At 36.6% G+C, this 20,837-nt stretch overlaps 2 protein-coding genes across 3 annotated transcripts; both read right to left on the bottom strand.

The window, feature by feature from the left end:
* Positions 1 to 1,450: 1,450 nt before the first annotated feature.
* On the bottom strand, positions 1,451 to 10,057 carry hdac1 (histone deacetylase 1). 2 transcript variants are annotated; one of them, XM_073858110.1, is made up of 15 exons: positions 9,997 to 10,057; positions 9,195 to 9,276; positions 8,427 to 8,539; positions 8,216 to 8,341; positions 7,996 to 8,062; positions 7,769 to 7,907; positions 6,046 to 6,187; positions 5,854 to 5,946; positions 5,643 to 5,751; positions 5,364 to 5,504; positions 5,168 to 5,276; positions 4,920 to 5,047; positions 4,171 to 4,317; positions 3,840 to 3,888; positions 1,451 to 2,147 (listed from the first exon to the last, which is right to left on the bottom strand). In XM_073858110.1, the coding sequence occupies exons 2-15, from the start codon at positions 9,244 to 9,246 to the stop codon at positions 2,120 to 2,122; spliced, it is 1,443 nt and encodes a 480-aa protein (XP_073714211.1). In that variant the 5' UTR covers positions 9,247 to 9,276; positions 9,997 to 10,057; the 3' UTR covers positions 1,451 to 2,119. The 2 variants fall into 2 exon arrangements, with proteins under 2 accessions (XP_073714211.1, XP_073714210.1); XM_073858109.1 differs by having other exon boundaries at positions 4,159 to 4,317.
* A 4,823-nt stretch (positions 10,058 to 14,880) lies between these two features.
* On the bottom strand, positions 14,881 to 17,482 carry marcksl1b (MARCKS-like 1b). The gene is made up of 2 exons (XM_055219635.2): positions 17,186 to 17,482; positions 14,881 to 16,189 (listed from the first exon to the last, which is right to left on the bottom strand). Exons 1-2 carry the CDS (start codon positions 17,270 to 17,272, stop codon positions 15,644 to 15,646), a joined length of 633 nt encoding a protein of 210 aa, XP_055075610.1. The 5' UTR covers positions 17,273 to 17,482; the 3' UTR covers positions 14,881 to 15,643.
* Positions 17,483 to 20,837: the final 3,355 nt, after the last annotated feature.

Genomic DNA, 20,837 nt, shown 5'->3' on the forward strand with positions numbered 1-20,837 from the left:
CACTGTGCAGGCTGGTGGTGGTGGTGTAATGGTGTGGGGGATGTTTTCTTGGCACACTTTAGGCCCCTTAGTGCCAATTGGGCATCGTTTAAATACCACGGCCTACCTGAGCATTGTTTCTGACCATGTCCATCCCTTTATGACCACCATGTACTCATCCTCTGATGGCTACTTCCAGCAGGATAATGCACCATGTCACAAAGCTCGGATCATTTCAAATTGGTTTCTTGAACATGACAATGAGTTCACTGTACTAAAATGGCCCCCACAATCACCAGATCTCAACCCAATAGAGCATCTTTGGGATGTGGTGGAACAGAGCTTCATGCCCTGAATGTGCATCCCACAAATCTCCATCAACTGAAAGATGCTATCCAATCAATATAGGCCAACATTTTTTTGTTGAATCAATGCCACGTAGAATTAAGGCAGTTCTGAAGGCGAAAGGGGGTCAAACAACACATTATTAGTATGGTGTTCCTAATAATCCTTTAGTTGAGTGTAAACAATATCCACCTTTAGTATATAGAAAGAATTTTATTGAATTATTTCTGTTTAAACTAAATTTTCTAGCAGGTGTAACAAACCCTCTGTTACAATGAACCCCACCTATGGGGTAAGTTGTAACGTTTGCACTTTTGTCACTTTCGGTGTAATTGTACGATAACAGTAGGTCCCACAAACAAACTTTAAGCGTTTATTTGTAGCAGAGATATGTGTGTTGATTAATAATTTTACACAATCTAACTTAAATATTGTTTGAATGATAGAACCAAAGTCAAAATGCATTACTTTGTTCCCTGCTCTCCCTATACATTTATTTTGTGTTAAAGATTTATACACTACAAATAAACAAATTATACATCTACTTTAGTAGTACCTTAGTTCACTGCAGTTGAATACAATTAAATATTATTTATTTCAATACACTAATACTAAACTGATTGTTAAAGACAATTTTGTATATAAAACAGTTCAACAATAGTGCTTAAAAATAGTAGAAGTATACTTGGTGTATTTTAGTGCACCTTTTCCCTTAGGAAGCCATACATTTATCCGTGTGTTCCCGGGATTTGAACCCACAACTTTTGCGCTGCTAACGCAATGCTCTACCAACTGAGCAACAGCAAGTAGTTGGATATTCAAATTAAAATAACTAACTTCTAAAAGTGCATTTTTTATAGAACAAGGTTAACTTGTGGTAAACAATGTTTACCAAGTATAGGGTACTGGACTACACAAATAATGAAAAAAGTTAGTAAGGTTTAAGGAGAAATAATTGTCAGTTTAAGGAGAATTTTTTTCCAAAACCAGTCAAGTCACAAATTCATTAAAGACCCCCTTTTGAAACCATCGTTTACAAACGTAACCTAAACACACAAGGGTTGTAAGTGTAATCCCATTACATATGAACATAGATTGTGGTCATGAAGAATGAAAGAGACAATAATTAGAGGTTCTCTCTTTTATTTACCAAAGTCATTGTTATAATAAGGACATTTAACAATCACTGAACGCCAAATGGCTAAATCAGGTCATACCATGTGACTGACTCGATAGGGTAACCACAACAGAACAGAATGTGGAATCTAAGAGCAATACAGCAAACAAATTCCCATGCCCATTAGACAGATGGACGTTCTCAAGAGTCATCAACACAGACACCTTAATAATAAAAACAAGCATTTATCGCTTAAAAACGAGGTAAAGGACGCCAGACAAACAGCATCCACAGAGAAATCCAAACCAAATATGGGCAACCAATAATTGTCGAGTCCACCATTCAGAACAACTTTAAGGAGAAAATTTGTGCCATTGTGGTCCTGCTCGAGGTGCTATTTGCAGTAAACAGTAACAAAGTTTAAGTTTGGGGGAAACGTACATGGTTTTAAAGCACTAAAGAAAAGAAAAAAGGTACATCTTTCATTTCACACTTGTAATGTAAAAACCTTTATAGCGCTTCATTAGATTACAAATAGTAAAATGAGTCATACAAAATAATTTACAGTGTGTCGCTCAAGAGCTAACATCAAGAATGTGTTCGTGTATGCAGGGTTGACATGAGAGGATGAAGGACAACTTAAGTTCATGCAGCTGCGACAACCGAACGTCCATTTGTTCAGACCGCTTTTAATTCTTCTTTTGGCCTGCATTAAAAAAAAATAAAGCCCATTAATACTCCACAAACATCACAAGATGACATTAAATGTCAACTAAAACCCCTCTTTCACACAGAGCATTGATATAACATAATAATATTATAACATCATTTGTTTAATCTTCATGTCATGTGACATTACATAACACTTTAAACTTAAAATGTATCTTTTGCATGAATTGTCAAAGAAAATACAAGATGAAGTTCCAAGAACAAGTAATAACAAAAAATACTATTGATAAATACTTCAAAAACATTTACTTCACTCGTTTCAAAGTTAAACACACAAATGTGCTATTAAATTATTGAATTACTCAATCTGAGGGGGTACTTAAAGTAAATAATTTAGGTCAAGGGGGTCCGGCTGCCATAAGGGGTGTGTTGCAATGATGACGTGCGTTGTCACAACGACGTAATAATTTTTTTTAAATCGTGGATTTCAATTAAAAATGTCTGCAAACTTCAATAAAGCAGAAATCCTCATCATCAACGTCAAAGCAGAGACCATTCGCCAGCTTAATGGGACGGTACACGCTGTGCTAGTTAATGATCAAATAAAATGCCCATGTGTGAGAAAAATCTCAGATCAGTAGAAAACTTAACTACGGAAAAAAAATCCACCAAATGCCCGATTTCAATTACATTACACCTCAGCATCTAAAGTCACGTGTCTTTGAGGCGGTTTACACCAGGGGCCCGTTTCAATAAGGAGGTTCAACCAACTCTGAGTTTAAACTTGACCTCCTGCTCCTGACCAGGTTAGGTTCACAGAGTAAGTTACCCCAGAAACAGACTCTGAGTATAAGTTACATCTCCTTCTGAAACAGGCTTGACTTACCCCGTTGTCTCAGGTTTAACCTACCTCTCTTTTTGAAACGGAAAACTCAGAGTTTCCCTCATTTCAGGGTTAAAATATTTTTCTGAAACGGACTATGAAAAGGAGTACTATGAAAAGTTTCCTGTTTCCATTTCTGTGTCTTTAAACGCTTGTTTTTTGAAGTCGACAGCTTATAAAAACGTATGTTTTTTTTTGCCGTGTTAGATGTACACCTTGTCACACAGCAGCTTTTAGGTATTAATCTGTTTTTAAGTTTAATCTGTAATAAGTTTTTATAAGCTGTCGACTTTAAAAAACGAGCATTTAAAGACACAGAAATGGATACAGGCAACTTTTCATAGTACTTCTATTAGTAAAACCGCGTCCAGTAGGGGGAAACATAGTCGGCGATCCACTTTATTCTCCTTAAAGACTAGGTTTTATGGCTCGACAGCTTATAAAAATGTATTTCTGGGTTCTTTGGCTTGTTAGCTGTACATATTGTCACACAGCAGCTTTAAGGCATTATTCAGTTTTTGTTTTAAGCCAGAAATGACAAGGAGGCGGCTTCTCGCAATACAAAGTCAATGGAGACGGTTGGATTGCGTTCCCCCCCGGTGGGCGTGGTTTTCAAATTTGCATAACTGCGCTCTGTCTCTATGATCAATGAAAGCACATCTTAATACCAGGTGTAAACAGCCCCTATTAGGATCTTTACAGGATGCGTGTGAACACACGGATTACAGAAAAATAAAATTTCAATAAAACAATCCAGAATGTGCGTGTAAGGAGCTCAACACAATCACTTTGAAATAACATCTACCAGAAAAAAAAAACTCAAAACGTAAGGGAAGAAATATTTACCCCTTTGTGTCCATTTTTTCCTCTGGAGCTTTTTCCTCTTCTTTAACATCTGGTAGCGATTGGAAGAGAGAAATCCATTACTATCCACACTCATAGATTTGACATCATACAATTGCAACAAACTGCCCAAAATTATTTAACACCATTAAAATGAAGTTGGCATTTAACATGAAATGAATGCACAAAAAAAAGTGCACACAGCCTTTAAATCTACCTTCTACAGCCACTTTTGTCTATTCAATGCCTTCTCTGCCAACATTCATTGCAATTTATTAAAGTTGACCAATTAAGTCCCTCCAATGAAAGAAATCAGCTGTACCTGTTGGCTCACCTTTCTTCTCCTCTCCATCCTTCTCCTCTTCGGTCTTCACCCGTTTGGGCTTCTTGTAATTGGCTGTATTTCTCCGGCCACCCTGACCTTCATCCTCAGAGTCGGAGAACTCCTCATCGCATGCTATCCGCTTGTCATGGGCACGAACTATTGATTCAAGAAAAACGGGATATACTCACAGATCATCACTACAAACATTATTTGTCAGCGTGCACGACTGAAGTTAGGGCCACACTAAAAGAGTTTCAACACATGACATTTTTTTACGATTTGCAGTTTTGTTTGTAAAGTGTGTGGTCATCACAGCACACATCTTCAATTTCCCTTCACAAACAACGCAAGTCTTAACTGAGAACACACAAAATCTTGCGATGTCTCTCGTGGTCAAACGTCACTTCACAGTAAACAAACACAACAGGCGAGGCTCCCCAACACACCAGGATTTCTGATCGTAAATATTCAACATGTTGAATATTTACGATTTGCGATCGGAGCGCCTCTGACATGCTTCCGAGCAGATTCAGACGCTCTTAACACACCGTGCACCACAGGAAAATCTGATTAGATAATCGGTTCAATCATGAAGACGATCAAGACTTTCGGATTATTGTAAGGTGAAAAAAATCAGCTCAAATTCAGCCCGATTATCTTTTGGTGTGTCCCGGGTTCAAGGTTCACAACAAAGAGTCCTTAAGTATTTGGAGAAACATAGCCATAATTGATAAGAGTACAAAGAAAGCTGCACTAACTAGATATGCGCTTATCAGGATCATCCTCCTCATCTCCGCTGTCTTCCTGAACAGCATCCTCTGGGATCGCCTGCATCTGAACACCTGGGGCGTGAGGCAGCATTCTCAAATTCTCAAACAGACGCTGTCTGCATGGGACACAGATGCACACGAAAAATGTTGTAAACTGTCCGACGACAGATGTCACAACATCATCAACAGCATGTGGCATAATTTAATAACCAACAAAATGTACTCGTTCCACTCACTTGATTTTCTCCAGATAGTCGTTTGTGTTCTGATTGGTCATGTTGGAGGGACTGATGTGGAGCTTGAAATCAGGTCCGAAATACTCAAAGTAATCGTTGTATGGGAGCTCTGAAGTAACAAGATAAGGTTAAATAACAGCCACCATCACATGCACAATATGTGAAACTAACAGTGCACCAGGTGTAAAGGGTTTACCATTAGGAATGGTGGAGTCCAGTGCAACAGCGGTCTCAAAGGTCCAGCAGCGGGCCACGTTCCTGATGGTGTAACCTCCACCGCCCAGCATGAGCAGTGGCAGATTAAAGCTCTTCATGTACTCCACACACTTGGCATGACCTGAATATAACAGAGGTCCTGTTAGACACCCACTTAGGTACTTGTAGACCAACAACTAGGTTAATTGTGGTGTATTGAGGGGTATATAATATTAAGTTGACATCACGTGAGGTTATGCGAGACTATGTTGTGTTGTACCTTTGATGGTGAGGTTGAAGCATCCCAGTCTGTCTCCAGACAGAGAATCAGCACCACACTGAAGCACCACAGCACTGGGCTGATACATTTCCATCACTTTGGCCATGATCTGCAGCACATTCGAAAACATTGACAGATTTGAGATATATTCCGTGCAAAAATCTTAACACAAATGTATTTTTGGATTACAAATGTTAAAGTGAAAACGTACAGGTTTGAATATGGCTTCATAGGATTCATCGTCTATTCCATCCCTGAGTGGGTAGTTCACAGCGTAGTATTTTCCCTTTCCTGCACCGATATCCTGCAAGATGAAAATGACAACATTAGCTTTTAAGCATTCAGTTACGTAAAATGTGATTGTTTATTTGAAACGACTTAGGCTCAGGAAAGACAAACGTACTCTTAGATCTCCTGTACCAGGAAAATACTCTCCATACTTGTGGAAGGACACAGTCATGACACGGTCTGTTGTGTAGAAAGCTTCCTCAACTCCATCTCCATGATGAATGTCAATATCAATGTAAAGCACTCTTTGATGGTACCTAGAGAAAAAGAATAATCATAAAATTTAAAATCTTATCAAAAAGTAATTGCATGCACAATTTTGGGCATAAGATAAGAGTTTAATACTCAGGATTAAGAAGTTGAGCAATAAAAGTGCAATAATCTATAAACTAAGTTTATTGGATAGCCGATCCAGCAAAAAAAGGCCCCTACACATAATACAACGTTTTTACTCATTTAGCAGACTGTTTTGACAACGTTGTCATGTATTCGTGAAATTATTGCTGGGCAATAAGTCGATAACGATCGTTTTCTACAAAAAAAATCCTATTATCGATAAGTGATTGATAATGTTTACGCACTGTGCGTAATGTTGCGCAAGCACTTCCGGATGCTGCACGTGCTCTTGGTTTACAATCAAAGTGTCGGTTAGACTTGAAGGAGTGGAGTAAGATGATTCAAGTTATTCATTTATTATTAGTGATTTTCGCGATGCGGATAACACGGGCAGAATTCAAATGCGCATAAACATTTTCCTTTTGTGTAATGTTGGACGCGCAAACAGGGTTCGGAACACAGCAGACAAAATAGGTACTGTATACTGTACTTTCTTTCAGCGTCCGCCTTGCACGCACACAGCTTTAAAAGTATATTTACAGGACATTCACAAATTCAGGAAACTGAGGAAAAACAGCAGATCCACCACTGCAGTAAATATACTGTACGAGTGTGCGCTCCTACAGCAATGTGACGTTCATGACATCCATTTATCACTGTGTATAGCTCGTAAGGAATAATTGACGACAGGCCATTGAATTATAAGAAAACAATGCACACCCAAGGTGCAATGCGTAGTGCCAAATAATTCAAAGGACTGGAGTCAATTATTCCGCTTATACCACGATTACCACAAACATTACTCTGGTGCCTATTTTAAAGACATTTGACAAGTAAGGTGTGCGGTTATCAGAAATTAACGCATACCCACAGAACATTTCTCAGCCAATCAGAACACAGAATTCAACAGACCCGTAGTATAAGTATATGTATAACACACACGTGACCACTGAACTAAGTTTTCTTTCTTGTTTAAAGCAAAATTGATTGATTGAGTGATTTAAAAGCAAACTCCTCCGTATGATTTCGCAAATCACTCTTGCTTTAACTTCCGCTTTAAGTGAACATAAACAGCTGGATGTTATGCAGTTTATTGAAACTTAAAGCAATCTGTCTTGGGTCTTAAAATGACAGTAGCCTGCTGCATTCTCTGTCAGAAATGTGTTGATTTCATTACAAATATATTTACATTTAATACAGACACAGATGAACATTAAAACAAGATTTTAGTATATGTATGCATCATGTTCTTAATAAAAAGTAGTTTAAAACCATTATTAACTGTCTGGTTTTTACAATTTTCATTTAAGTGCAAAAATTTGCCTTTAAATTTGACAGGAATAAAGATTTGTTATTTATCATGATAATTATCGATATCGACAGATATTTTAAAAACATTTTCTTGATTTTTTTTGGCCATATCGGCCAGCCCTACGTGAAATAAACAAACGCAAAGGAAAAACTACATTGTCGTCATGCTAACATAGCTTTAGTCAACATACTTGAGCAGTTCCAGAATAGCCAACACAATATCGTTGACATAACAGAACCCAGATGCCTCAGACTTCTTGGCGTGATGAAGCCCTCCTGCCCAGTTAATGGCGATGTCTGTCTGCTGTTTGTTGAGTTTCACAGCCCCGGCTAAAAGTAATCATAAAAGTGTTATAAACGTATTTAGGTATGCCAAAGTATGCACGAACAAAGATAATCTGTTTTAAAAGATACGTACCAACAGAGCCACCTGTCGAGAGCTGACAGAATTCAAATAAGCCATCAAAGACAGGACAATCCTCCCCAACATTAACTGCACGAGACAGCAAAGTTTTATTAAAGTACATAAAATATAAAATAAAAGCATACAAGTCACTTTTGATATAAAAATGTAAAATGTTTGCATTGCCTAACAATGCTTTACTTAATAAACCTCAAAACATCCGATCTGGGAAGTAAACATTAAATCTCTGCATCTGCTTGCTGTACTCAGACATGTTGTCTGGCCGGATGGAGCGCAGGAACTTGATGTAGTCATCACTGTGATACTTGGTCATCTCTTCAGCATTGGCCTTGTGAGGCCTATAAACATGCCAACAAGTAATCAAATCACTTTTAGCCGAAAATACGAAATTTATATAAATAGTATAAAGACTAAATATTTCTTACATAAATTTCCATCTTTCTATAGAGGCCATAATTCAGGAGAAGGTTGTGGGTCATGCGAATTCTGTGGGGTTTCATGGGGTGACCCTGACCGTAGTAGTAATTCCCCACATCACCTGAAGAAAACCAAATCAAAGCATTAACTTACTATCAAACTGCTCGTCTTTACCTCTGGATGAACAATGACGTGTTAGTTTGTATTTATCATACTTCGCTGAACTGCGTAAAATAACTTCCGATTTAATACATTTCTGGTTTTGAATATCTGTGTCAGAATTCAATTTCTAAAAAAGGCCTAGAAAAACAAAGCGTGCTGCAAAACTAAGATTTATTTATTATTTTATCGTAATCCAAAACATAATGTTTAAAACTAAACTATCGGATGCGATGACAGAAATCAGGAGACAAAGACAACTGAGCATCACACACGCGCAGATGTGATAGTGCTGCTAGCACTAAACACATCAATAACTACCACAAGCTAAACAAACATTAGTTTCACATTATGATCAGAAGAGGGAATACAGATTATGTGCGTAAATGTTGTTGTTTTTTTGTGCTGATGTTAGCTCTGTGCTGTTCAGTACAACAGGATAAAGAGCAACTAGCATGCTAAGCCAAAACTAGCATTAGCGCCGCGCTAACCCCAGCTAACAACTCACAAACATTCAACGGAACTGAACATTGTGCAGCATTTATCCAAAGCACGCACTTTACTTCTTTGCTCGAACAATAAAAACTCGATAACAACGCAAAAATAACCAATCTTACCATCGTAATAGTAGCAAACTTTCTTCTTTGTTCCTTGAGAAGTCAGCGCCATTTTACCTCCAATTACAGCCTGCGCCTGCCGGTGTCATGAGCAATCCAGTCCCCCCGAGCAATTCGGTCTCCCCTAGGACCCCGATTGGTATCTACACTAATGCCTGCTCAAAAATGTGTCATTGCAATATCTCGTCTGCATACGCGGCTAGTAAGCTAATTATGTTGTACAAAATAGAAACATTACATTTTTAAAAAATAAAAGTTAACTAAAAAACAATATAATAAACTAATATTCATGTTGCAGAAACGTCAGTACTTTTGTGTCATCATCTGCTTTGCAAAAACAATACTTTTATTTTTTTGTAAATTATTAACATACCTTACGGAATATATATTTTTAATAGTAAAAGTGTAGTAATCATGGCTTATAATTATGATTTAAATGTGTGATTCAACTATGTAGTAGTCATGTTTTGTATAAGTAATTAATGAGTAAGTAATTGTATGTAGACAGTCAAAAGTGGAAATGGTACAGTATAATAATCTAAATAATAAAATGACACAAGCAATGTGTAGATCAGATCTCCCACCTATAGCCTCATTTATATACTACTATATGATATCATTTAAAAGACATCAATTGTAATTTTAAAAACGTTCTAACTACATAAATCATAACGCGATTTTGTAGGAATTGTAATAAGGCGCTAAGAAAACTACCCACGAGGAGTTTTTTCAGCCAATGGAGTCGCGCGGGGTCCTAGGGGAGACCGAATTGCTCGGGGGGACCGAATTGCTTACGACACCTGGCTTTCTGCGCATTGACCAACTTCAATGGCAACTTGTCTCGAGCGTCTTTGAGCCAATCACCGTTCAGAATTATGCACGGAGGGCGTGACTGTTGCATATCTCGACCAATCGTTTCTCTTGCTGTCTTAATCAAGTGCTCAAGCGTAGTTGCCACTAATGTTACGTTGTTTAAATGTCCAATAAATCTCGTAATTTACAAACCATAATGTTATTCAGTGTTGTTGTACAGTCATTGAGGTCGGCTTTTTGGGTTGTCTGTTGACAGTTTGCTTTAATTTCATGAACTCTATCAGAATTGAATGAAATTTACGACAATAGTTAGTGTTTTGGGAAACACACCACAGGCATAATACAGTAGTATTTGTTCACTACTTGAGTCAATATAACTATAAAGTGTCTATTGCTGTCCATCAGTATCACTCCGTCATCATGAATATATTCCAAAATAATAAAATTCTGAGGTTTTATTATAAATGGCCAAACATTTACAGACATACAAGCTTAGTGATAAGTCTGTTGAAATATGTTTTTCCCATTTTATACCATTTTCTATTTTATATACTTTTTAGTGAGTGTAACAAAAGTGACATAAAAGTCAAAAACTTTTAGATTTTTCTTATTGCCTCCAACAAGTTATTTGATAAAACAAGTCATTTTTATAATTTATATTCAAATTTTCATAATAATATTAAGCATTTTGCACGTTTCCCTGAAATTGCTGCCCACCCTTGGGGTAAACGCCCCTTCAAGAAACCAACTGATGTAGTCAATGACATCCTGTCCCCCATTTGGTTTTGCGTCATGTTAAAACATTTTATGCACACACAGTAAGTATCTACAATTATTGTCAAGCTTAAAATGTCCACCCTGTCATTGTAAAATATTAATTAACATAAAACTTTGCAGAAAATCAAAATATGTATTTTAAACAGTGAACCACTAAGCTAACCGCAGCTACATTATGTGTTCATTAAATGCTAAATTTAGCTAAAAATGTCCAACCTGTCATGAAAATTTACATTGAATTTGCATGACAGGGTAGACATGTTTCCATATTTTATAGGTTTGTTTGTATGGTGTTTACTGCTGCTTGCAGTTAATTTATAAAAAGTGCTGAAGCTTGCTCTAGCAGCCTAAAGTCTCCTTAATACAAAACATATGAAGTTAAATGGAAAATCTCAGATTTTTTGGCCAGATATTTTGCAGTTTCAAAGGCACGTTATAGTGATATTGACCCATTTACAATTAGACATAAATGTTTTTTTTATTTAAAAAAAAGTTATTTAAATTCTATACAATTCTATACAAACAATTATATAGCAAAGTCTAGTAGCCTACACTAAAACTAAACCTAAATTAACAAAATTAACTAAAAAGTGCAACGACAAATATCAGGTAGAACTGATGCATCAAGTGCCTCTTTCTTCTTTACTTCTTTATTGGATGGCATGGGGTTTACCAACTTCTAAATATTAATTCATAATATTAATTTTATAATGATCATTATGCTGAGAAGTCAAGAAGGTAAATGACAATTAATGGGCCATTTTGAAGTGAAGTAAATGCAAGACTTTGCATGTCACTGTTTATAACACAGAGCATTCAACCTAAGTTGGGTCATTTAAAAAAAAATGGGGGCATAAATTAAGAGTTAACCCACTTCTCCAGGCACCATACACCACTCAACATTGTAGCAAAACTGCAGCTACCACCTTGTTATATAATAAACACATTTGATCGAGAACTAATAAACACAATATTAACATTTATGTTTACTCATTCAGCAGAGGCTTTTATCCAAAGAAACTTACATTTTAGGTACCATTTAAAGATAGCCATTTAGGGAAAGATAACACCATAAAACATTACTCTCCATCACTCAGAAGGGTTCATTGGGTTTTATATAGAGCCGTTTGCTTTACTGAGCTCAAAAGCACTCCTTTATGCCAAAAAGGTCCACAAAGTGGAGGAAAAAAGCCTTTTCTGGCATAAAAGTGTTTTTTAGCACAGTTAAGGACAGTCTTTCCACATCAATCTATAAAACTAGCTGACAAGAGTATCCCCATATGAAGTTGCCCCAAGTTTTTGTAAGTTATTGAATTGGTCAAAGGTTTGTTCTGGAAATGTACAGAAATGTAATGGGACTAATTAAACAGGATTTAATTTATTTTATAGAATAATAAATTAATGCATTAGTAAGCAATGCTCATTCTACCATCTTTATTTTAGAAAAATAGCATGTTTTGAGTTGTGTACTTTGTTTTATGTTCTAAAATATAAGAGTATCTAAAGGAGATTCTCTCATTTCCTAAACTTTGTTCCAAATATGAATTCCATTGTAATATGATAAGTTGATATCTTAGATGCTAACATTTTACCTATTTTGTGTCTTGTGTGGTTTGGGACTAAATGGGTTGACTGATGTTTAGAGTTTTGACATTTTCATGCTGTTTCAAAGCCCCTTGATGTGAAGAGCCAGCATCAAAATAAATGATGTCAATATCTAACTGAAGATGTGGAGCTTGCCAGAAGCACTGGAGTGTTGCTCTCAGTTGTCTGTTTTATATTCAGTGTGGCATGTCCAAAATCAGCCATTTGCACAAAGAAATTTCATTAAGACAACGTTCTAGTGACTATACAAAAGACCATCTATACTAGTTCACAAATTGTACAACCAACTATCATATTTATATTATGATATAGAATTGTTTTACCATAATGAACCTGGCTGTTCTTGGTTTGTACATTAGTCAACTTTTACATTTAGGACTTTATCGTTAAAATATTTTTACTGTGCATTATTTATTTTGGCATTATCGTTTTCATGTTTGTCATATTTACAGTCATTGGAATTTGTTAATAATTATTAGTCGTCCAGCTCTATTAAATATTCTTTATTAAAAATATAATTATATTGTGGTTATTTTAGCTGTCAATAATATGAAATATTTGTTTCACATCCATAATATTTTAAATAAAGCACAAAAAAATCAAATTACCTTTCTACAATTTTACATTTTTTAAGTGAAAAAAGAGTTAATAACAAACTCATGTAATCGACCATTCTAAAGTTTAGGATCAAATGTTTTCATGATCTTAAAAACGTTTTTATCTAAATGCAAAGGAATGAGTTGAGAATAATATAATTGTGTCAACATAATAATTCATTTCATTACAAAACAATAAAATGCTTAAAATGCAAAAATGTCTTTGAAATTAATTATTTGGACCAAACAAAAGGAGTCATGTCATAAATCCAGTATAGTTGTTTTTGAGTGTACCATAATAATATTATTTAAAAATAGAATAAAAATAAAAATATGGATATAAAAATGAACAAGTGACTGAATGGTATGTATTTGGTTGTGTAAAAGGCTCATTCAAAGTCACTGTTCTAGTTAAAGGCACCTGATTGTTTTCTACTTATTCATCCATTTACATTAAAGTGATTATGTGTACACATCTTTATAAGCAAAAGAAAATATTTCCTTCCTAACAAAGAGGAAAGAATAAGAGAAATGTAAAAATTTCAATATTCAAATAAGACCAAATGCATCAAGAGCTAGTATAAAATAATGATAAATGTGATTCGTTTTTACTGCCACAAATAAGGCAGAAGAAATCATTTTAGTAGCCTATTACAAACGAACATAATCTCTCTCTCAGAAGCCCAACACGAGTACTGCAATAGTGCAAATTACTTTATCTACAGGTTACAAGTTTGCTTCAGTTAAAACCAGCAAACTACATTCCACCTAGATAACTGCAATACCCATAATCGACACGCGAGGGCGGTATATGATTACATTTAACCCGCAATCCCCCAGCGATAAATCTGCAGCCATTACCGTCATCATGAGACAGACGACAAAATGCAACTGTCGCGACGTTTTAATACAAATATAGCGACTCATAAAAGAAAAACAAAGTACGCAATTAATCCATGAATTTATGTTAGTTTTCTTATGCGGTCACACACCTAAGCAGGCAAATTTACTGCCGAATAAATACTGCACATTAAATTATTTAAAAATATCCCTGCTGTTAAATTAATTTAGCCGATTTAAATAAACGTAAGGTTTATTGAGTTAAAATTATACAATATATATATATATATATATATATATATATATATATATATATATATATATATATTCAATGAAAAGTGAATGAAAGGTGGAACGTAAATATTGTTCAATTAAATGAGACTATTGATTATTTGATGGGGAGAGATCTTTATAATAGACTAAAAATTCAGTTTGTTTAGGTAAAAATTAAAAATCTAATTTTGGGATTTTATTAGGCTACACCACCAGTCTGGAAGCACTGTTGTTTGATGATAAGGATCAGACTTTCAATAAACATTACTTTACTGACTTAAAGGGATAGTACACCCAAAAATTAAAACTGTCATCATTTTCTCACTCTCATATTGTTTAAAACCTGTATACATTAATTTGTTCTTATAAACACGAAGGAAATTTTGAGGAATATTTGTAATCAAACCATTACGAATCTCCATTCACTTCCATAGTATTCTTTTTCCTACTATGGGAGTAAATGTGGCTCATGGTTTGGTTAAAAACATTCTAAAAAATAAATCTTCCTTAGTGTTCATCAGAACAAATCAATTTATAAAGGTTTGTAACAACATAAAAATGAGTAAATGACAGAATTTTCATTTTTGGGTAAACTATCACTTTAATTTTCGGTCTGTCTTATCTGTGTGTCACTGTGGAAATATGTTTTTTATTATTTGTCCAAGTAAAATTCTTCTATACATACTGATTAAGTCCTTTTATCACATGTATTATGAGTAACTCCTTTAGACATGACCTAAAGTAAAAATAGTTAGGTGAAGGAAAAATGCAAACTGGCCATATGTAGGTAACCAACATTTATTTACCATTATCAACTTTACAATAAAACCAGTAACATCTTTAAACATTAGCAAAATAAAGAACAAAATTGGTCAAATGTATTTACAGAGACCAAAAAGCAGATCAAGGCTCACATTTAACACATAACAACTCTGCTTCTTTTAAAACTTCAAAATGTGAACATAGCAAGCTCAAATGTGTTTTTGTTTTGTTTTTTCTTTAAGCCAAGATGAAAATTAAAATGCGTTTTCAAACAAACGAGACAAAGCCTTCAGGATATTTAAAATGGTTCTCTATACACCACAAAATACTTAAATTTGGGTTAAAATATAGGAATGTAGAAAGTTGGCAAGTCTTTTTCGATTTCCTTTTTTTTTTAACAGTCATTATATGTGGTGATGTTGATCTTGCACAATTCATATCATCGCATCTGTTCGATGGTGGCGTTGAAAGATGCTTCTCGTGGATCCCGTCCTCAATCTCTCTCTCAACCCACTCTTGCGTTGACGTCCCGTAAAAATACAGGCCCACGTTCGGCATCCCAGATCTTTGAGCCATTATCAAGGGAAGTGAACTAGTGAATCTAGTCTGTCATTTGTTATTAATCTTGAAGAAAGTGGCACGAGGAGTCTTTTTTTCACATACATGTGTATATATACATATACATATATCCATGTATATATACATATGTATACATATACACATATATATAAATATATATTTTTTCTTGGAAAAACAGTTCACAAAGTCCTTTGTGAAATACAATCACTCCTTCTGTTCAGATGGCGCAGGTGTGGAGCTGGTCTCCTCTGTTGGTTTTGTGGGCTCTGCAGCAGGTTCAGCAGCCGCCTCCTCCTCTTTAGGAGCAGCGGCAGGCTCCTCAGGTTTGGCTGCGGGTTCCTCGGCCTTGGGGGTCTCGGCAGGGGCGGGTGTCTCCTCCGCCTTGGGCTCCTCCTCCTCCTTCTTCTCCTCGGCGGCTACCCCGTTCTCTTCTGCCTTCTCCTCGGCGGCCGGAGCTGCGTCGGCGGCTTCTTCCTTCACCTCTGTGCTCTTCTTGTTCTTCTTCAGTGAGATGCCCTTGAATTTGAAGGAGTTCTTCAGGGAGAACTTCTTCTTCTTCTTCTTGGGGGTCTCCTTGGTGGCCTCACCCTCTGGTTTGGCCGCCTCGCCCTCGGCTGCAGGAGCGGGCTCGATGGCATCACCGGCCCCCGCCTCCGATTCTTTGGCTGCCTCTGCGGAACCGTTGGTGGCGGCTGCATCTCCATCTGCCTTGGCAGAGACGTCACCGTTGGTCTTAACATGGCCGTTTTCCTGGGAGATAAAAAAAACAAGATCAAATTTAATTGAAGGAAAATTCATCCACATTCATAAATAGTAACTCCACCATACTGTGGGCACATTTTATATAAACATATATTTCAGGGCATCCCTTCAATCGTCGACGATCACATCGGTGACCCATCACGTAAATACTGCACGTCTTCGAGGTGACGCCTTGCAGTACCGCACACTACCGGACGAGGGCGCTCGAGTCACGCAGAAAATTCACAATGCGAACCGAGGCTGGGGCTTTAAACAAAAGACCGAGACCGATCGAAACACGATGGGGAATTTCATTCAAAACCATCGACAAACAGATCAATCCAAACAGCATTTCAAAAAGTAATATAAAATACAAGTACACTCATTGATCAAAAACGTTTCAGTCGCATAAAACCACCACACAGCTTCACCAAATGTGGACTCGCCTCTATGTCTAGACTAAACGCATGCGTCTGAAAATTACTCCACGCAAAAAATAAAATTAAAATACTGCCAAGTATCCAATGTAAGTTAACCACAATACCCAACGTGACCACGTGAATTATCAGGCAAAATTCGCCCTAAAATGCAAATTGTAGCCAAATTTACTGATCGATCGCCACCCCCTGCTGTTAACTCGAGCATCCTCCTACACGGGCATTAATGGAGATCGCATGGCAACAACATCGACATCTTTAAAATCCTCGAGATGGAGACAAAATTAAAGCTGGGGTGATGTAAAAAACATAAGCATTCACATTGAAGACCAAAATGATATATGAGCGCATTTTTCGTGATGAATGAAAAGCTTAAATTTGGCATGAAACGAATATTAAAAAAAAAAGATAAAAAAATAAATAAACCAATGTGTCTCGTCGATCTTCATTTGTTTAAATCGATGCATTTAGTTATTTTTCACAGCACTCGAGCAGTGATGTCGTTGAGAAGCACTTGTTGGTCAGATGTGGGTGTGTCGCAGACGGGGTTTCGTCTTTTTGGTCTTACCTGGCCATTTGTCTTGACGGCAGCCGGGTCAGCAACGGCGGCTTTCCCGTCGACAGCCACTCCTCCCTTTGATGCCTGGGATCCCATTATGCTCAATTTGGTTTTAAAGTAAATAAAAAAGAACTCGAATTCGGGTAAGTGTCAAAACAATTAATCCAGAGAAGCCCGCGTGGCGTGCATCCAAAGGCGCGAGTAAAGTTGATGTGTTTCTTTCTTTTTTTTCCTTTATAAGAAAAAAATCGAGACGATCCACTCTTGTCCACCCGCGTGCGTCGAGGGCAATCTACTACTACCAGTTCTAGTTCTACAGCGCTTGAAGATAACCATAAACCCCGCCCACGGGCGTGTCCCGACAGCTCCAGCCAATCGAACACGCGGGCACCGCCCACTTCTGGACATCGCGGTCCCACCTCTTTGGTTTCGCATGAGACTTGAAGAAAGAAAATGGCATAAAATTGGGAACCATCAGTGACTTGTTGAACTCTATGGATACTGGGCACAATGGGGATCTACTGTACTTTACTGAAACCCATGAAGTAGAGTAGGGCCTGTCACGCACGGCACGTGACCTGTGCTTCAATGTGATGCATTTGGTGTAATGCAACATAAAGATGTAAAGGTTCTGCTGGCTATATGCAACATTACATAATTTTCCACGTTCTGATTAAACAGTTATGGTCATAGTTTATGCATGTTTACACTGAAAAAATGATTCATTGAATTTAATCAAATTTTTTAAGGTAAGTGGTTGCAATCAATTTATTTAAGCTACATTTAAACAAAAAAAGATACTTTTCTTTAAATGTAGCTTAAATAAATGGATTGCAACCACTTTATTTATAATAATTTTTTTTATTAAATTCAGTTAATCATTTTTTTCAGTGTATGGACCAGTAGCATTTTGTCTTAAAATTGATGTTTTTGTATAAACACAAACATTATGTCTATATTTCTACATGTGGATACAAATAAACTTAATAAATGCTAAATTTATGCATATTAGTACATCTTTTATATTAGTAGTTTTTCTTCAAGACCCAGATGACATCATCACGGGGAACCCAACATATGAGCAATGTTTTATTTTTGTGATTATTGCACTAAAGTGAACAGTCCTATATTTGTAGGATATTACCAAACAATGCGCCCATGCAGTATAGTTTGCAATAAAGTTTGACACATTGGATGTCAACAACATAAGACATGCAAGTGATGAAGTTGGGTGTATTTTGATTTTATTCCAACAATCCACTAGGATTTCCTGTGAAATCCCATACAACTTGATTATATGAGTCGTCCCAATAAATCAAATCCAAATCATTTATCTTCTCCCTGTCTCAATCGCCTCTGTTTTTCTTTTCGGCCTTGTCAAATGACAAAGTCTAAACTGTTAGCGGAGGAATGCGAAGAACGCAAACACATCCGTGTCTCGCTACTTTCCCAGAATGCTCGGAACCTCGGGGACCGGGGCAGAATGCTTTTTATGCATGTCAGATGAGAGAATGTAATGAATAAGCCGGTATATTGAAACAGTCTCCTCTTTTACTCCAGAGAAAGAGAGAGAGTTGGGGGTTGGGTGTGATGGAGTGGAGGGGAGGAGGGAGTCTTCTTGTGCCCGGAGCTTTTGTGATGTGTTCGTTTTGCGATGATGGGTCATAATCTCGTCGTTCATGCGTCAGACTCGCGCTTTCCTGATCAGCTGTCTGAGAGGCCTGAATTGTCACAAGATCATTCCAAAGTTGGTAGAGTCTATAGTATCTACAGCATTTATCACCTTATATCCAATAGAGAGTCTTGTTTCAATCCCCACGGTGCTGCATATCCAGACAACAAATAGCTGCTGTAGGAGAAACATCTTGCATGCGAATATGAATGGGGGTGTTGATATGCCGGTGATAGGGACATCAAACCGGGCAGGGCAGGTGAGAAGTGCTTATCAGTCACTCTTCTGCTCCGTGACTGTTTTGACCACAGCAGGGAGTGAAAGAGAAGGACGGTGATGGTGTGAATGTGGGGGTTGCTTGCCCTACAGCGTTGTGGACTAAACTCCAACTAGATGGAGACTTTATGGAGTCCAATGCAGGAAATTTGCCAAGGAGAGAATAAATGACACATTCAAGTCTGATAGATTCGCTTTTAGGGTTTACTGGTAAGCTCAGTGGTTACCACCGTGACCTTAAGGTCAAGTGAGCAGAGTTCACATTCCTATGCGTTTCCCAGATCCCCTGTTTTTTGGAGAGCTGATTTGTGCTTCCATTGGTTTTGTGCTTTTAAAAAAACATTAAAGCTTTTCACTATGATATTTGATGCATGCAAGTATTTATTTAGAAGTTACTTTTTTTTTAAACAAATAACATAATGTTGATATTTTATGTACACTAAAAATGCTGGTTTATTTTCAAACCAGCACTGAGTCACGAAGGGAGAAACCCACCAGCTGGGTTAAATCAACCCAAACATTTTTAGATTCGACCCAACAATGGGTTAAAGCAACCCAGCATTTTGGATTGAAATATTCCAATATAGGCTAAATAACAACTCACGGGTTATTGGGTTTGTCCATTTTTGCACCATTGGAAAAATAAAAAATATAAAAAATACAATAAATAAAATTAAAATAAACTGCATATGTATGTATATATGGCATTTTTATACATTAAACCTTTTTATTGGGAGCAAAAAACGAATTTAATCATTTTTTATTGATTAAATAAAATTATTCAAATGAATCAGTGTTTTTGGTAGTACAAAATAAATCAGACTAAATTAGACTAGGAAAGATCACAAAAGTAATGACTTGTAATTGTAATAGCCAGTAAAAAACATCCAGCAAAATATCAAAATTACCCCATGATGTACTCACCCTGAAGCAATCCGAGATACATATGTCCATCATCTCTCAGACGAGCACATCTGGAGTTATTTTAGTGAATGTCCTTGCTTTTCCAAGCTTTATAATGGTTGAAAACAGGGAACTTCTGACTTTAAACCCCAAAATAGGGCATTCATTCGTCACAGAAGTAATCCAATGGGTTAATAAAGGTCTTCTGTGGGTAATCGGTGCAATTTTGTAAGAAAAATATCCATATTTCAAACTTTATAAACTATAATAACTTCCGGTAACAATGCATAGTGACCATTGGTTGTCATGGGAACATTGCATAGGGACTCCTGAATCACATGAAGCTAGTTATTATAGTTTATAAAGTTTAGAATATATATATATATATATATTTTACTAAATCACATTAATTAGTGACAAAAGACCTTTATTTACCCCTCGGAACCGTGTGGATTAATTTTGTGAAGGATGGATGCACTTTTTTGGGCTTTAAGTCAGAAGTTGTTCCCATGATCCCTGTTTTCTACCATTATAAGCTTGGAAAACCAAGAACATTTACTAAAATAACTCCAAATGTGTTCGTCTGAAAGATGATGGACGTATGTATCTCAGATTGCTTGAGGGTGAGTACATCATAAGTAATTTTGATATTTGGCTGAAGTATCGCTTTAAGGACACTTTTAAGTTTTTTCTCTGCATGATCCTTATGGGATCTTGTAGTCCAAGAAAGATAAATTCCATCCACCGTTAAAGATCAGATGACCAGAACTCTTGAAATATGTCTGTGTGTGTCTTCACATGAGATTTCGG

This window comes from Misgurnus anguillicaudatus, chromosome 20 (genome assembly GCF_027580225.2).
Source record: "Misgurnus anguillicaudatus chromosome 20, ASM2758022v2, whole genome shotgun sequence".
In the NCBI taxonomy this organism is placed as follows: domain Eukaryota; kingdom Metazoa; phylum Chordata; class Actinopteri; order Cypriniformes; family Cobitidae; genus Misgurnus; species Misgurnus anguillicaudatus.